The 22,274-nt window shown below is 38.0% G+C and overlaps 1 protein-coding gene across 1 annotated transcript; it reads left to right on the top strand.

The window, feature by feature from the left end:
* Window positions 1-854: 854 nt before the first annotated feature.
* On the top strand, window positions 855-18,429 carry LOC108669838 (mitogen-activated protein kinase kinase kinase kinase 4). Its single transcript, XM_018157262.2, has 14 exons — window positions 855-1,084; window positions 1,644-1,767; window positions 3,868-3,990; window positions 5,532-5,738; window positions 6,187-6,420; window positions 6,553-7,283; window positions 7,863-7,932; window positions 8,426-8,583; window positions 10,989-11,048; window positions 11,944-12,095; window positions 13,254-13,378; window positions 15,744-15,894; window positions 16,665-16,824; window positions 17,010-18,429. Exons 2-14 carry the CDS (start codon window positions 1,666-1,668, stop codon window positions 17,614-17,616), a joined length of 2,880 nt encoding a protein of 959 aa, XP_018012751.1. The 5' UTR covers window positions 855-1,084; window positions 1,644-1,665; the 3' UTR covers window positions 17,617-18,429.
* Window positions 18,430-22,274: the final 3,845 nt, after the last annotated feature.

Here is a 22,274-nt window from a genome sequence, read left to right as displayed (position 1 = left end):
TCAAATTTTGTTGACGTTCATGATTTGTTTGCCATCAATACCGCCTGAAGAAGTAATTGTCTAATTTTGAAAGTTAGTTGCTAGATCGCATCATCGCAGCAAACTCATCAAGCGAGCACCGTACTTTTCATTTTCCAAACAAAAATACGAAGTTTCGATCTTCAGAAGATTTTCTCTGACTAGGCCATATAATATAAATTACATGCAACTTCGCAATTTTTTTTAAATGGTTACATTACTTGGGTCAATTGATATTATTAATAATATAATAATAAAAGTATAATAATATTAACATTTACAAGGTGTGACGTGAGTGGCGCGAGTAAGAAAGTTTATACAGCTGTAATAATCGACGGTAACGAAAGGCTTCCACTGTTTGTAAAATGCTCGAAAAGTATACTTTACTCTAGATTTCTTTAATAGAAGGCATTATACAAGTTCTCAAAACATATATCCATGGGGAAGTTTTACGTACTTTCGATTATTGTATTTATGATGACATATACATATATCACTCACTTCTGTCAACGATTTTGGTGCTGGTCCGTTTGCATTGAATAATTTGTTATAAAATTACAGTGCTAAACTATGTATACGACATGAATTACGACGCAAAATGAATAATACGCATAAAAGGGTTTTTAGTTTATTCGATGTTCCGTTGCTGTAAAACAGGTTGGCCATTTATAAATTAAAATTATCGGTCCTTTCATGGCCCTCTATCATTTACGATGTTCAGTCTCAAACAAGCAAAAATCGTGTCTGTTTTCTTTTCAAGTTCAGAGAATCAATTTCAAAAATTATTTGAGTTTCTATTGGATGGACATACAATGTATGAATCTTCTCTATTTCAGACGCACACTCGAATAACGAATTATCTTTTACCCATTTCGACATTCCTACTGCTAAATACTATTTTTATTGCCTCCATTTTATATTTTTCGACATTTTACAAGGTACTTCTTTTGATGATCATTGATAAACCATAACTTATTGATCATTAACCGAGCATAACTTGGACAGTCTCGTGCTTCGGTCGACCGGCATTTCACTACGAATTCTGCGTCTTGAATATCATGAATTGGTGAGTGAATTCCTCTAATACATTTTTTTAGAATTGCTTATTAGTCATTCGTGTAACAGGTTTCTTCTCGAAAACCTTCATTGCAATTCGTGTATAACACGTTTCTTCTAGTATTGCCGTATAGCAATTCGTGTAACAGGTTTCTTCCAGAATACCTTTATTGCAATTCGTGTAACGTTTCTTCTAGTACTACCGTATAGCTAGCTATTCGTGTAACTGCTATATAACTGACATATAATTCGTGCATTGCGCTTTCTTTAGAATTACCGTATCACTAGGTATACAGCTCAGGTCTGCCGTGCGGGCAAGGAAATATTTGAAAATCATAGGCTAAAGCATCAATGTCCTCGCAGAGTATACTATAGAGTTTAGATGAACGATGAATAATAAAATAAACGACGCGAAACACTAAACTCACCACGAAAATATAAGACATTTTTGTCAATTACTCTTACTCTTTACTATATCATAAGAACATAATTTGAGAATTTTTTAACGATTAAAATCAATATGAGAACTCACTACGTCTGAGATAAAATAACATATCATTTTGTCGTAGAGTGGAGACCCGCACCCCAGCTATGACGTCATCACTGCACCAGATCGTCGCAAACAGCCTGTGGTTTGCGTTCGATGCTCTGGACCAACACAAGCTTGGCGTCGTTGACAAAAGCAGGCTTAAGGTGGGTGTTTTTGCCTATATTTTTTATAATATATAATATGATATAAATATAATACATTATAGTATAATATGTAAGCCACTAGACTTAAAGTTCAGTTAGAGATAACCTTCAGGTAAATAATACTTGTGAAATTCTTTGTGTGAAAAATAGCTAAGAAATCATGTCTTTGCATTATTTAGTTTTAATGAAGTTATTGGTTATGCAATTAACTGTTGAACACGACTTACTGTTTATGTACCAGATCACTTGAGTACCGAATATATACGGTCGATTTCTCTCTTCTACGGTCTCTCTTTTCGACGTTTAAATGAAACTTAATATTCTAACCATCGTGTCTGCCGCTGTTGAATTAAACTGCTGAAGTCTATAATGCGCAGAATTTTTATGTTAAATATATTGGATTTAATCATTCTAACAATCGCTACAACTGAATAACAAATAACTCATATGACAAATGCATAAGTTTTTCTTCATTAAAAAAATGCCATCTGCCTTATATTACGTCACTACGTGGACAATGCGTTACAAAAAATCCTTGCACGCCTTAAATGTCAATCTCGAGATGAGGGTTGAGCCACCTGTTCATGGCAAGCGTATATCAACTGACTAAGGGCAATAAATAATCGAAACTGGTTTATACCGAAAAATTATATCAGCTCACAGACCAAACTTTAAAAAGATATATCAACCGCATTACATATTGTGCGTAACGTGCTCATGCAGTGTACAATTAAATTACGAATTTTGAATTTATATTACTAGCCTTAAATTTGGGTTTGATCCAGGCTTTGAAAGTTTATATTGGAGTATTTTTTTCAACTTGAGCTTAGATAGGAAAGCATAAGTGACGGCTGGTCACGCGTGTCAGACCCACCATTGTTATTCAAGTGAGTCAGGCTTAGAGAAGACAGGACGCGGCGTTCTGTCCATGGGCCATAGTAAAGCAAGCAGGATATTCAGCACAGGAAGAGATCATTGTACTTCAATTGTTGTACTCAACCGCCTCTCAAACTCTGGCCCTCTACCCAGACTTGTGAACTTTGCTTTAATTGTGCGTGTGTGCGTTCAAAGCGACTTCGTATTCTAATTTGTGAAATTGCGAGAAGTAAATAACACTTCTAATTTATGGTCCAAGTGTGTTATGGCCTTGGACCATAAAATTGGACTAGTGTTATGGTCCAAGTATCCTAGAAATTAATCGTAATGTTGTAAAGAAACCGCAGCTCCTAATGTTGTTTAAACACAACATTAGTAATTAATATTCGTTAGATTATTTATTAACCCAAAAAGCCAGCTCTACGTATAAACACGCTGCATAGTTCCATCTATTGCCAGTGTTTACTCACTAAGTTACACCTCCTCATTTAATATGCAGTCGAAATCTATTTTGTATATATTAGACTACATAAACTTCTGTCAAATAATAATCTATTCTCTCCCTTTTTATATTTTGTGAAAATTATTATTATGTTGTTTATCATTACACCTACCACCTATTGCTATTAAGAGGAAACTATGACCAAAAAATTAGACACATATTAGCTAACTAAAGAGAATCTGTATACATTCCTTTTATGAATGTATACAAATGTGCAACTTCTTTCATGATAATAATGAAGTTTATAGACTACGATGACCAAACTATATATATGACCATAAAACTAGACATATTCAAGCTAACTAAACAGTCATGAACAATAATGAAGTTTATAGACTACCGATGACCAAACTATGACCAAAAAACTAGAAATATTCAAGCTCACTAAACAGTTATGGTAATAATGAAGTTTATTGAGTTACCGATGACCAAACTATGACCAAAAAACTAGAAATATTCAAGCTAACTAAACACTCATGATAATAATGAAGTGTATTGAGTACCGACGACCAAAAGTCTATAGAGTACCGATGACCAAAATAACTAGATAGTAGATATATTCAAGATAATTAAACAGTCATGATAATAATGAAGTGTATTGAGTACCGACGACCAAAAGTTTATAGAGTACCGATGACCAAAATAACTAGATATATTCAAGGTAACTAAACACTCATGACAATAATGAAGTTAATTGAGTTACCGATGGCTTGTGGTGGCAGGAGCTGACGCGGCAGATAGGCGACGCCCTGCACCTGGAGCGCGCCGTCGAGGGCTGCCTGGCCGACTACCGTAGCACTGATACGCTCAACTTCGACCAGTACCTCCACTTCCTCGAGTATGAGGTGAGTGTGATGAGTGTGAGGTGATTATGATGAGCGTGAGGTGATTATGAGGTGATTATGATGAGTGTGAGGTGATTATGATGAGTGTGAGGTGATTATGATGAGTGTGAGGTGAGAGGTGATCATGATGAGTGTGAGGTGACTATGAGGTGATCACGATGAGTGTGAGGTGATTATGATGAGTGTGAGGTGATTATGATGAGTGTGAGGTGATTATGATGAGTGTGAGGTGACTATGATGAGTGTGAAGTAATTATGAATGAGTGTGAGGTGACTATGAGGTGATTACGATGAGTGTGAGGTGACTATGAGGTGATTATGATGAGTGTGAAGTGATTATGAATGAGTGTGAGGTGACTATGAGGTGATTACAATGAGTGTGAGGTGACTATGAGGTGATTACGATGAGTGTGAGGTGACTATGAGGTGATTATGATGAGTGTGAGGTGACTATGGTAAGTGTGAGGTGATTGTAATGAGTGTGAGGTGATTATGATGAGTGTGAGGTGATTATGAGGTAATCATGATGAGTGTGATGTGATTATGATGAGTGCGAGGTGACTATGAGGTGATTATGATGAGTGTGAGGTGATTATGATGAGTGTGAGGTGATTATGATGAGTGTGAGGTGATTATGATGAGTGTGAGGTGATTATGATGATGAGTGTGAGGTGATTATGAGGTGATCATGATGAGTGTGAGGTGACTATGAGGTGATAATGATGAGTGTGAGGTGATTATGATGAGTGTGAGGTGATTATGAGGTAATCATGATGAGTGTGATGTGATTATGATGAGTGCGAGGTGACTATGAGGTGATCATGATAAGTGTGAGGTGATCATGATGAGTGTGAGGTGATTATGATGAGTGTGAGGTGACTATGAGGTGATCATGATGAGTGTGAGGTGACTATGAGGTGATCATGTGATTATGATGAGTGTGAGGTGATTATGATGAGTGTGAGGTGATCATGATGAGTGTGAGGTGATCATGACGAGTATGAGGTGATTATGATGAGTGTGAGGTGATTATAAAGTGATCATGATGAGTTTGACGTAATCATGAAGGGATCATGATGAGTTTGGGGTGATTATGATGAGTGCGAGGTGATTATGAGATGAGCATGATGAGTGTGAGGTGATCATGAGATGATCATGAGATAATCATGATGAGTGTGAGGTGAGACGTTTTAAATGTTAGTTTACACCGTTGCGAGATGGTTGTTTAACCCTACCTAACCTGCACAGGGCTCAAAAAGGTATTTTAAATATTAGCTTACACTGTTCCAGCATGGTTATTTAAGCCTACCTAACCTGCACAGGGTTCAAAAGGGCGTTTTAAATAGTTTACATCGTTGCGGCACGATTATTTAACCCTACCTAACCTACACAGTGCTCTAAGAGGCGTTTTAAATATTAGTTTACACCGATGCGGCAAGGTTATTTGACCCTACCTAACCTGCACAGGGCTCAAAAATGTATTTTAAATGTTAGTTTACACCGTTACGAGATGGTAGCTTGACCCTACCAAACGTGCACAGGTTTTCTCGGACGTGTGCTCGGCTGACACGCCCTACAGCAGCATGGAGCGCCACCACGCTGCCCTGGACGCCCTCATGTGGGAGGTGGGGCGGCACTCCCTCGCCCCACGCTTCCCCTCCCTCCTCTCGCCCCCCGAAACCTACAAGCTCTTCAGGGTCTTCTGTTTGCTAGCTGACAGGATCTCCATGGGCGGGGACCTGCAGCAGGTAATCGGTTATTTTTTAACTATAATATATAATTATTATAATTATATTATAATTTTTAATTATATTATAATTTTGTAACTAAAGAGGACATTAATCTTCTTGATTAATGTCCTCTTCATGTAATCTTGTTTGTGGTTACCCATGCATGATTGCCGGTTTCAATTAATTCTCAAATCATGTCTCTGAACAGTGAGCGTTTCACTTTCTTTAATTGTTTAAATCAAACAAGTTAGCTGCAAATGATCGAGTCACTTCATCATTGCCTTTTTAAATACTTTTCCGTCTGTCGTGGCATCATGTATCGGTTGAATATTTCAATACGTCCAAGTACTTCCGTTGTTAGAAAATTTTGCTTTCTTATTAATATATTGGTTTCCTATTAATTTGGAATTGGACAGATTTTATTTATCTTACCTCTGCATTGTAAGACATCTGTTATTTGCGGAAGGTTTCGCTACGTCGGTGTGAGGTGTGCGAAGTGTGTCGCCAGCTGGTGGAGGGGCTCGGTCGTGACTGGGACTGGAACGACTGGCAGATGGTGTCTGGTTCCATCAGCACCTTCTCCCTGCCCGTCTTCCTCACCTTCATCGAGGGAAGGTATGGAGAGAACACCGAACCTTCGGCGCTCTCCGAAGCCGTCGAGTCGCTCTTCAGGATGTTCGTTGGCCAGGCCATCTTCCAGGTAAAATATACTATCTTTAATGTGCTAATAACGAGTTACACTTGTTGAAATGAGTCTACAATTCATCTATATAAAAAGTAGTTAAGTCACGGTTCTTCGATCATTAATTACTAATCATTTAACGATCATCAGGGCCGAGCCTACCAGCGAATCACTCGTGCGGGTGGTTGGTTGCGACGTGATATCGAGGTGACTCCTTGGTGTATCAGAGCGTCCGGCGAGGTCGCGGAAGAACTCACCACGGATGATGTTAAGAGCCACACAGCATCTCCTGGCAGACTTACTGCAGCAGTAGGTCGGTCGCTCACCCTGGGGCGTAACGCAGTGGGGGCCATGCGCACAGGAGTTACTGAAGTGGTGGAAAGGTCCCGAACTCTAACCCGCAGTGGCTCCCCGGCGCCGTCCACCAAGTCCGAACACAAGACGAACGATTCCAGTGGAAAACGTGGGCTTTCTTTAGGTCGTTGGGGTTCAGCGTCAGGTATTAACAGCAAAAAAAGGAACGCTGATCACAAAGATTCCGCCAGTTTAGGAGGTCGGGAATCCCCTGTCCCTCACGCGGAGGCACGGCGCAGCCAGACTTTGGACCGAGCCACTTTGCGGAGTGCCAAGAGCTCCGCCGCCCTCGGGTCCAGTCCTTCCCCTAATAGAACTGCTGGGGGTAAGACTCTGTCGCCAAGGCCTGCGAAAGAAAGCACTAAAGGAATCATCGGCGGTGTCATTGGGCGGGTCTGGAAATTGGACATTACGCCTGAGACGGAGGTGACGTCACTCAAAGATTCCGCCTCTGGAAAGCCTTGCAAAATATCCATCGTCAATACGCCTACAGCGCGACCAATCGTACTTGCTGCGCAAGATCATAAGTGAGTCTTTAATCAGAATGGGATGAGAGAATTAGTGATTATTTTTAATATAAATTTATATGCAAGTGCATTAACTCTTATTAGAGGTTTCGGCTAACTGCCTTTTTTATTGATAAGAAATGTGTCATAGTAGAATTATTGGAATGAATCATACCTGATTAAAAATTTAATCCTGAGTTATAGTTCACACGACGACGATGAGTCGAATTTTTTTAGATTTAATAATTACTCGTTACTGTTTCAGAAGTATACTCTCAAAATGATTCTCGATTAAAATTTATTTATTAATCATCTGCTTTCTTTGCATGAGCTCGCTTCTTTCATTTCAGCTGCGTGCTCCCAAAATCTTGATTAACTTTGCCGAATCAATTCTCTATCCAATAATATTGTACTTCTAAAGTGCTGGATGCACAGATGTGTTGCAATGATGCACCGGAAAGTATTTTTAGAATTTGTTTGACCGGAAACGCAATGAAACTCGATTTACTTTTCAATTTCTTTTTATATTCAGCGCCATCGTGTCACAATAAACTCGTGTTCATCATTAGCATTCGTTAAAGCTTTTAATATTTTTGGTAGGAGCAAAGCAAGGCTCATGGCTGCTCTGCAAGAAGCCATCCTCCACTGCAAAGATGCTATGCCGTATCAGGTTTGTAATGTCCGATGAAACTTTATGGATCAAAGTGTTCAACTTGGAATTGTGGTCGAAAGTTTATTAGTCGTTGTATCGCAAATATTGTGATTGTTTAGTTTTAGTTGTTTAGTAACTCTGTTCAGTCAAATATGATTGTTTTCGTCTAAATAACTGATCTAAACCCAATATATAAACCCTACCCATTTATATCCCTAAAATATTGTTTTTTTTTAGCTTGGGAGCTCTTTTTGCATTTGGTTAAACATTTCTACCTTGTATTAAGTCTGAGCGTTATCTACACTCAATTGATGCTCTCAATTTAGTATAAATTTTATCCAACTTTTATCCTGATCATCATTACCAAGCGGTCTCTACATTTAGTTTATCCTTATAGCGGTTTATCATTTAGTTTATCATTAGCGGTTTATCATTTAGCTTATCATTTAGTTTATCATTAGCGGTTTATCATTTAGTGATCAATTTAGTTTATCATTATATATATTTGAAGATGAGCGTCTCTGTGAGCCGTCGTGAGGAGGAGGCAGAGGAGGAGCTGAGGGCTTGTGAGGAGCGCATCAGGAGGTCTTCTCAGGCCGACATCATCGAGCAGACGCAGGCTGAGCTCGCAGCTGAGAGAACCGTGAGCAAACTGCGCGATTTTGAGTAGTACAGTGGCAGGGATTTTTAGAACGTTTCGAGTGTATTATAAAGATTCAAATAGTTAAAATCATTTCGTAAACTATATATAAATATCGTCAATTGAATTATAATTGTTTACTACTTAGAGAACCGTGGTAAACCTGCCTGACTTGCGCGATTTTGTATAGTTCAGTGGGAGAGATTTTTAGAACATTTCGAATGTATAGTAAAGATGTAAATAATTAAGATCATTACTACTTACGTTTTGATTGTATTATAAAGATGTAAATAATTAGGATCATTACTACCTAGACAACCGTGATTAACCTGCCTGACTTTCACAATTTTGAGTAGTACAGTGGCAGGGATTTTTAGAACGTTTCGAGTGTATAGTAAAGATTTAAATAATTAAGATCATTTCGTAAACTGTATATAAATATCGTCAATCGAATTATAATTGTTTACTACTTAGAGAACCGTGAGCACACCGCGTGTCTGGCACAATTTTGTGTATTTTAGTGGCAGGGATTTTTTTTGCGTTCCGGTACGCTTCTTATGTTATAAATAACAGTGATCATTGCTGCTTAGAGAACCGTGAGAAAACTGCGGGACTTGCACAATTTTGAGTAGTTCAGTGGCAGGGATTTTTAGAATGTTTCGAGTGTATTATAAAGATGTAAATAATTGGGATCATTACCACTTAGAGAACCGTAATAAAACTGCGTAGTATCTGGAACAATTTTATATTGTTCAATGGCAGGGATTTTTTGGAGTTTCGGTTTGCTTCTTATGTTAAAAATACAATAGTGATCATTGCTGCTTAGAGAACTGTGAGCAACTTTACAGATTTTGTGTAGTTCAGTGGCTGGAATTGTTTTGACTGATTTCTATTCAGTTTCAGTTATAAATAATTATTATCGAATGTTATTGTTGTTTTTGTGCCTAATTTTATTTCAGTTCAATGGTTCTACTGAGTTTCTATTTGAGTTATGCAGCTGTTGAATAATGACTTAGATGCAGCAAAATTGCTATTAAGAGATCATTGAAGAAAACTTTGTATGGCTACATTGGCAAACGAAAGATTCTGTTCACCTTTCCATATTTGATGAAAAACTTCATGGTTCCATTGGTATCTTTGGTATCATGTATTCCAAGATAACAGACTTGGCTGTATTTTTAAAACTCGCTTATGTACCTACACGTGCGTCTCAAGTACATGTAACGCTAATTTCTCGTCTGTGATTATATATAATCATGGCTTTATCTTGAAAAACCGTCAATGATTGGCTAGCGGATTTTTGAACCTCTATTCTCAGCTCATTTTCTCATTTATGGAAAAAAGGCGCTATTGTGCTCGTCATGTCCGTCCGTCTGTCTGTCTATGACTTCACGTTTTCGTCGATTTTGAGAAAATGCGCTCTCTGTCACTCACTGTAGTAAGTACTGAGTTATATTTTTCAGCAATTTTTAAAGTGCGATTCCTAGCTGATAAACTGGCGATGGACGCAACATTTGAAATTATGAGCTTGAGATCAAACTAACTGGGTTCAGTTGGCTGCTGCTCGCTGCAAGCTTTTTTAGAACTTTTAACTCTTACTCGAATCGTACTTGGAAATAAACATAATTATTTCATCCGTGTCGTAGTCTCATTTCTATTCATTCATCACTGCAATTGTAAAAGTTTACACAGATGTGTTAGTCTGTTGCCTGCCATTCATCCTCTGTTACTGTAATGCATTTTTGTGATTTCAATTCCGTTTCAGTTTTTACAGGTTTCAACTAAACTTAATATTTTGAATCATCAAAAAAAGCGATTAGCTAAGTTTAAACTAAAGTTATAAATTAATTACTCTTTCAAATTTCAGTTGACGACATAATAAATTTGTTGCACAGCAAAAGTTTCTTTACTCGTTCGCGTCAATTGAGGTATAAAAAATTTCAGAGCCATTCACCCACGTTGAATGAATACTTAGATCACTTAACAGATTCAATTTGGCACTGAAATTTTAACATTGCTTTTTATATTCATGATATTATAAATGTTTCTCAGTATATTTATGCTGTAATTAATAACCGTCATCATTTTAATGACGCCATTTATAATTTTCACTACATTTATGATGTTATTAAAATTTTTGACCATCGTTACGATATCAGTAATATTGCTCACCATCTTGATTATGCCTTTACAATTTCTTATTATATTTATGATATCATTAATGTTGGTCATCATCCTGATGACGTCAATGATATTCATCACTATCATTATGATATCACTGATATAACTCACCATCCTGATGACTTCAATGATATTCATCACTATCATTATGATATCACTGATATAACTCACTATCCTGATGACATCAATGATATTCATCACTATCATTATGATATCACTGATATAACTCACNGGTGCGTGTACTATTCGTCAGCAGGACGAGGAGATCGTCAGGTGCGTGTACTATTCGTCAGCAGGACGAGGAGATCGTCAGGTGCGTGTACTATTCGTCAGCAGGACGAGGAGATCGTCAAGTGCGTGTACTGTTCGTCAGCAGGACGAGGAGATGTAAGGTGTATATACGTGTGCTATTTATTAATATGTATGAAATTCAGGAAATGAAATTATATAAATACAAAATGATATAGAAATTGTCGTTATTCAAAAAGTTTGGGTGATGTCGTTTTGTACGATGTGCATATTTTCAGTATAAACGGAATGTAGGATATGATATTATGATATTTCATGTGGGATATGTTATTATGATATGAAAATTTTAGAGAGATGTATGGATGGATTCAAGTGAAATTGTTCACGTTAAACTTGGGAGTTATCTCATTACTGACCTATAAGGTTTAAAAAGAGGATCAATAGAAGGGTTTTACCTTTCAGCGGCAAGAATCATAGAAATGATCAAGATTGGCGTTGAGTTAGGAAGGGTTTAAGAACGAGTTGGATAGTTATTATCTATTTTTATTTAGTTCTCATAGAAAGGAAATGCGCGGATATAGTCTCGTTTGACAAAATTTCATTCAGGGATGAGAGAACGAAATCAAGCGTAAACTTCAGATTGCCAACATACATTTTTAATGCTCTTGATTGCTGTATTCTTTTGTGCCAAACCCTAGCCAAATGATTGATCCACATTTTTTGTAATTAAGAGACAAAAGAAAAACTGCGGTTTGGTTTCAACGGCTGAAATTTTCTTATTTTTCCGAAAAAGCTTGGTAACCGTGGATTGCCGGCCCTTCTCAGTTCCATCAAAATCCTGCCAACAGAGCTATCTTTAACCGCTCACTGTTTAAACTTTCTCTCTCTGTTCACTGACACGTGGCAGAGCTGAGAAACAAAATTTTATTACGTGTTTGAAATTAATTTTTTTGGCTCAGGAACCTTCAGGCGCGGGTGCTGCGGGAGGAGTGGGCCAAGCGCGAGGAACTAGAGCGCCTACAGCAGGAGCAGCAGCAGCTGCTGGAGGAAGAGCAACGCAAGAGACGCGCCTTCGAGATCCTGCAGAAGGAACAGGAGAAAAAACTCCGAGGTAATTCATCCGGGTTAATATTGCTGTGTCTTATCTGAGATCGATAGAAAATATGCTAGGGGAGAAAAAACTCCGGGGTAACTCATCGGGATTAATATTGTTGTGCCTCTTCTAAGATAGCTAGAAAATATGCTAGGGGAGAAAAAACTCCGGGGTAACTCATCTAGGTTAATATTACTGTGTCTTATCTGGGATAGATAGAAAATATGCTAGGGGAAAAAAAACTCCGGGGTAACTCATCTAGGTTAATATTACTGTGTCTTATCTGAGATAGATAGAAAATATGCTGGGGAGAAAAAACTCTGGGTAACTCATCTAGGTTAATATTACTGTGTCTTATCTGAGATAGATAGAAAATACGTATACTTGGGCTGATAAATACTTTTTTTTCATAGCGAAGTACCTATTTTTTTGAGTTTCGAATTCCTTATCATGGTTTTCTAGTCGCATCTTTGATTCATTACTTTATTACTTGTCCTGTCCGTATCTTTTTATGATCTTAATATCAAAAATGTTTTAGACGAATTTGAAACAAGGTTCTTCTGCAAATTCACTTTCAGTTTCATTATCAACTTGAATCCGTAATAATTATAATCATAGTTATTATTCAGTAAATTAGTTAATAACTGCAGTGGAGTTTGGCACACCGGCACAGGCGGAGGCGCTAAAATCAGCAAGAATAATTCGAATTACAATTAATCATTGATCATTAAATTTAATTTTAATCACTAAATTAGTAAATAATTCAATAGCCGAGGTATAGGCGCTGAAATCGGCAAGAATAATTAGAATTGCAATTAATCATTGGTCACTAAATTAGTAAATAATTAAACGACACAGGCGCTAAAATCAGCAAGAACCCTTCGAAATACAATTATCATTAATCAGTAAATTAGTAAATAACTAAACGGCAGAGGCGGATGCGCTAAAATCAGCAAGAGCCGAATCGCAATAAATAATTAATAAGCAAATTAGTAAATAACTGGATGGCAGAGGCGGAGGCGCTAAGATCAGCAAGAATAATTCGAATTATAATTAGTCATTTATCAGTAAATTAGTAATTAATTGAATGGCAGAGGCAGAGGTGCTAAAATCACCAAAATAATGCGAATTATAATTAGTTGTTAATCAGTAAATTAGTAAATAATTGAACGGCAGAGGCGGAGGCGCGTCTCAAGGCGCTGGACAGCGACCGCCGTCGTCTGGACGAGGAGCTGAGGGCGGCGCGGGAGAAGATCGTCATGTCGGGGCGCGGCAAGCAGCTACTCGAGGCAAAGATGAAGGCAAGCCGATCATTAATTTGTGATTAATTAACAGTTCATAGATTACATCATTCCAGTGACGTATTGAAGGTCCAGTGACGTATTTAAGGTCAAGTGACGTATTGAAGACCCAGTGACGTATTGAAGATCCAGTGACGTATTGAAGACTCAGTGATGTATTAAAGGTCCAGCGATTAAATCATTAAAGTGGCGTATATTTTAGATTATTTAACTAATCATCAAGTATAACCAATAACCAAGATCATCGTTCTTTAAATCCTACGATCGTTTATAGTTATGTGGTATCATCAAATGGTGATAATTATTATTATCAATTATTCATTTTTTATCGTATCATATCATAGTGATGTCGGCGCTGAAGAGTAGGCCTGATGTGGCCTGTCGTCGATTCTTGTACTTTTCGTGACTTGTTCACAGGAGATCTAAAACAGGTCCTTTGACCAAATTTTTTTTTAAACTGACGATAGTTTGAAATAGCTACTAGTCTTCCACCATGTTCGATGTGGTACTAGACGTTTCAAGTCTGAACATTTATTTTTCCATAGCTTTATCTAGTCTGTTCTTGAACGCGTTCATACTCGGAGCGTCAACGATGTAATCGGGGAGGCTGTTCCACATGTCGGGGACTCTAAGCGGTAAGTCTTGTCGCGTGGATAAGTTGCAACGCAGTTTTTTCAGTTTGTAGCCGTGGCCCCTGGTGTTGGTTCTTGTTTCAAATTCTATTAATCCTTCTGCGACCTTGTATAAACCGTGGGTATACTTGTGTACTTCAATGAGGTAACCACGCAGAGGTCGATAACAGAGGCTTGGAAGCTTCATAATCTTTAATCTTTCCCTATAGGACTTGCCTTTCAAGCCCAGAATTATCCTTGTTGCTCGTCTTTGAACACTCTCTACAAAATTTTTGCCCTTTTCAAGTCTCGGTGATGACACGGCGTTTCCAAACTTTAGGTTCGGGCACACGACAGCGATAAACAACAGCTTCATGACTTATGCATCTAAGAACTCGTAGGAGCGTTTGATCAGTCCAAGAAGTTTATTGGATATATTAGCTTTCGTTTCAATGTGCCTATAAAATTTCAGCTCCTTGTCGACATAAACTCCCAAATTTTTTTCTCCCTGGTCCACAAGACTTGTTGGGATTCAGAGCGATAAGGGGCTTGAGAACCTCTTCTTCGTGTATTTCACAACCTGATAACTTCGAGCCTACTGGGCGCTCCTTAATAGCTAGAATGCTATTTTAGTCCTCATCAGAGGATATCTTTCGTTGGTCGGCTTTCAAAACAGAAATACGGGCGTTTGTCTTGCACTTCGAACTCGCGTAGAAAAGAAGGCTTTCCAGTTCAAAGTTTTTCACTGCGGTGCGACAGATTTTTTTTTTTAGCTTGATTTCGAGCTCTTGCATACAGGTTATAATTAGCATCGTTGCGAGTACATAATGATCCGGCCAAAACCAATGAAGTATTTCAGTTTTCTGGAGAAATGAGTACTCCTATGGGCTCAACTTCGAACAGCTCATACAAATTAAATCTTAAAAACGTTCACGTTCATTATTTTTCATCATACGAAAATGTTAGTAGTTGGTAATCGTTTATGAGTATTGATATTTGATAGTATTTTTGAGACGCTCTATTTTTAAATTTCTTAGCGATATCGTTTTTTGAATTATTTCTCAATGATAAGAGTTATTAATATTTGGAATTCTTAAATTTATAAAATCTTCCTAAATAATAATCGTAGCAATTTGTTTACGAATACTGATACTATGAGGAGGAATTTCATAATGTAAATGCAATATACGTAGGTGTCTCAAATGTTCACTAATACGAGTATTTATCTTACTCGTATTTGTTATTATCAAGTATTATTTAATTATAAACAAGTATGATATGTTTTCTATCTTCATAAATATTGATGTATGCAATTCCCCTGCGCAAATTGCGCTGCAACTTCTCCGCGCGACAAAATTTCTTCTTGCTTTGAATCACCGACATGTGGAATAGCCTCCCCTATGACATCGTTGGCGCTCCAAGTATGAACGCGTTCAAGAACAGACTAGATAAAGCTATGGAAAAATATATGTTCAGATTTGAAATGCCTAGCTCCTTATCGAACCCGGTGGAAGTCTAGTAGCTACTTCAAACTATCGCCAGTCATGAAAAGATCCAGTCAAATGACATGAGTTTAGATCTTCTGTGAACAAGGCACGAAAAGGAAAAGAATCGGCGACAGCCCACATCAGGCCTACACTTCAGCGCCAACATCACTATGTTATGTTAAATATCAATATTTAAGACTTTAGAAAAACTTGCAGCAGTAAAGTTTATGAATATTTGTTTATAAATCCTTCACAAATATCCTTCAGGTGCAGGAGGGCCGTCGTCCGCCCATCAGGACGCTGTCGCTGCGTCCGTCCCGACAGGAGCGCTCCTCCCCCGCCCGCTCCTCCTCCTTCACCACCTCCCCCCACCGCACCCTCCTACCCTCCCCCACCGCAACAGACAACATGCTACCAGGTGAATATACTACGACCATACACTTTATTTACACAACGAACATCATCATTGGTTTTATCATCATAATGCTATGAAAATACGATACTATCCTATGATGGTGAAGGATTATTCCATTATAAATTGCTATTGTCTCCTCTTCTATCAAGATATTTTGGTCTTAATCCTATCAAAATATTCCACCAATGCCGTCATATTATTTTCACCCGAAGCACATAATAATGTTTATCGCCGAGACCCATCATGATATTTTCCATGGGCATCACATCTCTCTACTGGGACCATCGAAATATTTTACGAAGACCCATCATAATATTTTTAAAGTGTCCATCACATCAATTCATGGGATCTATGAAATACGGCTCGGTGGCGTATCATACTTTTTAACTGATTATCTCACTAATTTCAAGTATATTCACATAGGTCCATGATACTATTTTTTTCGGTGAATATCTGAATGTCTTCATGAGGGTTCATCATAATATTTTACAAGGGTCTCTCATAGCATTCTTGAAATAGATTAATCGGAATATTTTCACGCTGGTTCATAGAAATATTTTACGGGTGGTTAAATCACTCTAATTCAAAACAGTCTCTGATCGTTAACTTTTTGCCAGGTTCAGGCATCACACCAGCGCTTGGTTCACTGATCTTATAACTTTTGGCCAGGTTCAGGCTTCACACCAGCGCTTGGTTCACTGATCTTATAACTTTTGGCCAGGTTCAGGCTTCACACCAGCGCTTGGTTCACTGATCCTATTACTTTTTGCCAGGTTCAGGCATCACACCAGCGACGGGTTCATCTCCTCCTAGGCATGCCCCCCGCGAACACCCGTTTGCTAGGGGCAGTCTGTACCCTCGCAGGGCCCAAACTCCCGGGCACTCCGCCTCCAGCACCCCAGCCACCTCCCCTGCTGGAGCTAACGCCAATCGGTGAGACGGATCTGGAGATATTTAAGAACTTATCATATAGTAATCATTTAATCGATAAATTTTGATAATGTTAGTTAACTTTGATCAATGAAAAGCTGAGACTTTATCCCACCCCAAACACTGGGCACTACCGAGTAAAATATACAGGCGCAAGTTTTTATATATTTATTTCGATGTTTTTGCAGCTCAATTCTGGATTACCTTGAGAGCGGAGGTATGAACGGTAGTAGTGGTAAAGCCTCTCCTTCGGGCAGTTCATCTAACATAAATAACTCCGGCATTAAAAGCATTCCTGAGCTGAAAAGTGAAGAGGAAGAAGGTCTTCAGGTGGTCGGTTGGAACGTCGCCGACGAGACCGGCGTCAACGGCGCGGAGGAGCCGCAAGAGATCCTTGACACTTCTGAGTTGAAACCAGTCGAAGGAGGACTAAAAATCCCGAAACTTTCCATCACATCGGATGTGAGCGAAGCGGCTGAAGTTGAGAACTTTTACGAAGACGGGAAGAAATACATCGAAATAAAGACCTATCAAGAAAAGCAGACTCCTTCTGATGAAAACATAACTACTACTGTAACTACGGTGACCAAAACCAGTGACATTGTCACTGCAGACGAAGACGATGCGGAGGAGGGATCAGTCGATGGCAAGTTATCACCGGACCTCAATACGAGTGCTGAAAATCATGGATCTGCATTAACAGATGAGAGTTTAATCTCTCCCATAACGAACTCAATCGCTAGCACCTTGATCGCTGTCGCAGCCGACCACAATTCTGTGACGACTCAGAATTAAGGCGCTACTTTAAACTGAGCGACTCAATGAGAACGAAGCTTAGCCCTCGGTTCTTGCGTTATAATTCATTCAAATGGAGTTAATTTTGTCAATTTTGGCTGCTAAAAATTATTTTCTTGTGTCGTTAGGATGTTTGAATTGCCGATTCATACTGGCCGTCGTGTATAAGTCTTCGGTTTAGACCTCTGGAATCACACCCGGTACTGCCGGACCTCAAAATCACATTCGTATTTAAGTCAAACTCAGCTGACAAACGATGTTCGTTCAAGTTCATTCTACCCACTCCTACTATTATAATTTTTAAGTATATGAGTTCTTCGCGAATCTTGAACAAGTTCACGCCAGGTTCAGAAATGGATTCTAAAAGATAGTCATTTTAGTTATATTAGGTCCCATGTTGATATATCGAATAATTAAACAGCTCTTATAGGAATGGAATTTACTATTTTACGTAATCCGGATATAGATTATGCTTATTATGCAAGTGGGTATTCGAACTACCATGTTGCCACAACTTCCCTCCATGAAATTCAAGCAATTTCTCAGCCAAATTTGCATACTTAAAACAAATAGCTTCTTTAAAACGAAAAAATTCTTATGTACAAAGCAACGTGTCTGCGTGGACGAAATGAACACATACATGAAAAACACATACTCATAGCTTAATTAATTTAAATAATATAATTTATTAATTAATTGCTTTTCCAGCGGGAGCGTCTCAATTTCCCGTCTCAAGTATTCAACGGGTTTTCACTATCAGCCTTATAATAATAATAATAATAGCGGTATCAGCGTTTATTAGACCGTAGACTTTTCGCGATTCTGAACATCGCAGAACGTTTGCACAGCATTTTGCGGGCTCGAACTCACAACTCACTACTACAATTCTGCTGTGCTTAACCGCCCGGCCTCCTTGCCGATTCTGACCAGAAACTGGCGCACAGAGCTGGGATCGAACCCGCGCCTGTCTGCGCCAATCTTGGTACTCTGAACTTTAACCACTGAGCCGGGTGTACGAAACGGTGTACGAATCGTGACTCTAATTGAGACTGAGTCATACCCATTCTTTTAAAATATTTCATGTTAATTAGATGCAATACATTGCTGAACATATTAAATATGTGTTCTCTTTTTTATAAATTTTTTATTTTTATTATTTAGATTTTTTGTAAGAAAGCAAATATTCAAATAATCAACTTGTTGTGAATTCTGCTGATGTGCTGATGAAACGCAATAAACATTTCTTATTCGTAAGGTACGGTAACAATAAATGTTTTGAAATTTTTCGATTTGATCGAGTTTTTATTGTTTTTAACATTATTGTTATATTTACTTATGATAGATTTTCGTTCTACTCTTTAAGTTTCAAATTAATATAAATTTTGGTAATTGATGAAATTCTAACTCAATTTATCAATTTATTATTCAAATAAATAAATAAGGTGGAAATTTTCTTAGATTTTAGTTCTTGTGCTTAAAGTAATGGAAAAATTATATTATTCCAAATACAGAATGGATGTTATCTGGCTAGGATAATAATTATATTGTCTTTTGTTGCACCGAACAATCGGCTGAATTTATATGATGGCTTATAACATAATTTCATTAGCCTGTTACGTTTCACCTTGAATTTATTTAGAAGTAATTGCTATATTTCATACAACTCGTTGTAGTGAAAATTTTCATTGTTATTTAAGCGTTATATGTATATTTTTTTTTGTTTGAAAGATCATTAGATGTTGAATTATGATGGAAATATTTTGAGAGCATTTCCACGACTGAAGATGCGTACTGGAATACTCATGATGTACTCGTGTTTTATTCACTAATTCAAGTATTTACGAAGAAATCATTTGGTATTATTCATGGTGAATTTCTGGCATAACGTACTGAACTTGGCGGAACATGCGTGGAGTATTCGTTTTCATTTATTTTTTTCTGTAAAATCCATGTAATAGCTTCTTCTATGAATATTAGTCTGATTTCTATGTACAGATTTATGAGTTTTTGCATTTGTTGAATAACACGTCTTACTTCTTAACCATTAATTTGAACTTGGTGTTATAATTATAATCATATTTTTCACCGCATTTTCTTGTAAGTTTACGAAATAAAATGTTTAGTATCCTCATGATAGTTTTATTGTGTGACCGTGTTTTATGCTTGACGCCCGTTTGCATTACCGAGATATTAGCACCTCGTCATCTGGGCCCAGCTGCACAAATCCGATGTTCATCGTTCGTTAACTTCCGAGAAGTTAAGTGAATGTTCCTTGAGTGCAGACTTTGCATCTACTCTATTCAATCGTAGCTAATATCCTGCTCATAACACGCGTTCCAAGTATTACTATAGGCGTCGATGTGTTAGATGGGAGCTTTTTTAAGTGGCAAATAATGCGTTTAATTCCACTATTTGATAGAAAACATCGGCATTCATACTAGGTCTAACAATCTTAATCCATCTGCAAAGATTACGTTAGTCGTGTGTAGTAAAGCCACATCTGACAAATCTTGCCAACGGTGCGAGTTCAGCCTAGGCTCCTAAGCTACTCACCCGACCCGGGTAACGACAAAACTGAGAACTTGTTTCCCAAAATTCAAATGTATAACTAAGCACTGTTTTTTAAGGGCTACAATTTAAACTTACAGCGACATTCAAGCTTGATCTTGAAAACATTCAAGTTTAAAGTATCTTTCGTCCATGTCTTTCATAATCCGTAAGTTGGTGTCATTGCCGGTAGGCAGAATAAAATTGGCTGCGGACGAGTGTGGATGTATCCGAAACGATCGTGCAGTGAATATTAACAGGAGTGAATTTTTGTGGCTGTGGTGACGTTACCAGGATTTCTTTATAGTTTATCGATGATTTAGTTTACGTTTAATCATTAATGTTCCTAAATTGGCTCACCGTTGTTAAGAAAAATATTTAATTAACACACTCCACACAATTTTAAAAGGTCGGTGTCATTACTGTCATATTCTCGGTGTCACACCGGACGACCAAACTAGGGCAAATACTTGGCGTGATAAACTTAAAATAATTTGATTTTGGAATGATAGACTTTAAATAATTTGATTTTAGACAATTTAAAGCTAGATTGTATAAATTTTTATTAACCGAAATGTGTGGAACTCTGACTCTGTGATCGGGCCTGCTCGTCTGTTCGTCATCAAGAGTTCGCACGATCCGGTAAAAATGAGATTTTCGGTGAATGGTGTAATTACTTAGTATAACGGTTGCTGACGATCGTTTTCATTCTAATTCTGTCGCAGGAGTCTAACCTTGAATAGGTAACATCTTAGTTCTTCCTTTGACGTGTGTGTCCCATTGCATCCTAATTTTTACAATTAGGGGCTATCATCAGTCAATGACGGGCAATTTGTTTCTCTAATATCGCCGTAACGGAGGGTTGCATGTGGTGTAGAGTGTTTTATTTGTCCTAACTTTCTCATCTGAATATACTTCCAGCTTACTTTTAATACAATCCTTGCGCCGCAAGTTCTACCTACCTGTGTTTTTTTTAATCCATAATTTTCACATCTACTGACCACAGTGCCCCATTTACGTAAAATTTATGGCAGTTCATAAATTATTGAGAGAACAAGCTAGCCGATTTATAATCCAATGCGGAACACAGTCTACAGGGCATCCCAGTCAGGGTTTGACAAGCAGGACATACTAAGAGAAGTAAAGTCATCCCTTCTAAAGGTTTGAGAGAAAAAGTGTTATCTAGAAGTATAGGGAAGACACGTTATGTCAATAAAGAGGCATGTGGAGTAGGTACTGATCATCGTGGTCACCCCAGAAATTTCTAAACCGCTTTAGCTCTGAAAAGGATCTGCATGTCGGGGTTAAACACTTACATCGTCGTTTCCTATTAGAAGAATCGAGCCTGCGTTAATGTGGTAGCATATACTCATAGTCTATTTCCTGTTACAATACCCACTTGATGCAGCTTTCCAGACCTAGCAACAAATAAGCATGAGTTCTTCAACTATCCGGCTGATGTAAGTAATTATTAATCCGAGGCTTTTGGATGGATCCTTCCTTTCATATGCCTTATTTTAAATGTGATTTCTGTATAGGATGCTTCCACTATGTTCTACATGTGCCCAAACAGTTAGTCACCTCTGAGGCCTTCTATAAACTTTTTAATTGTGCCGCAGGCTTCAAACGTGTACATATGCTTAGGTCCTCTTTGGTAGGACCGAAGCCCATGAGCTTTGGCATTATTCAGCCGGTAATTGGAACTTTACTCGGATCGTTAATTTAGCATGTTATTTAGCTTGTTATTAATAATTCATCGAGGGTGCCTTTTGAAAATTTTCTAATACGTAGTGCTTAACTCTGTTCAATTTTAAGTGTTATTTTAAATTGTTCGTTCCCTGTACGCGGAAAGTTGAGAAAATTGATCCAGTGTGCCTTATGATCAAAACCTTCACACAAAGTGCCCTATTATTTTTAGTTTCAAATTAAGGCGATTGTTAAGGCCAACTAAAGCTGGTCCGAGCTAAGCGGATCGGCTTCAGATGATCCGGATCGCGGATCCGGATCACGAAGCTGATCCCAGCTACGGGAAAAAGCTGCGCACGCCACCCAAATGCGAGAAAGACGCCGTGCTGTTGTAAGTACGGTATATGTCTAAGAAACTTGCTGCT

This window comes from Hyalella azteca, unplaced genomic scaffold (assembly GCF_000764305.2).
Source record: "Hyalella azteca isolate HAZT.00-mixed unplaced genomic scaffold, Hazt_2.0.2 contig9577, whole genome shotgun sequence".
Taxonomy (NCBI): Eukaryota; Metazoa; Arthropoda; class Malacostraca; order Amphipoda; family Hyalellidae; genus Hyalella; species Hyalella azteca.
This window is presented reverse-complemented; position numbering and strand designations above follow the sequence as displayed.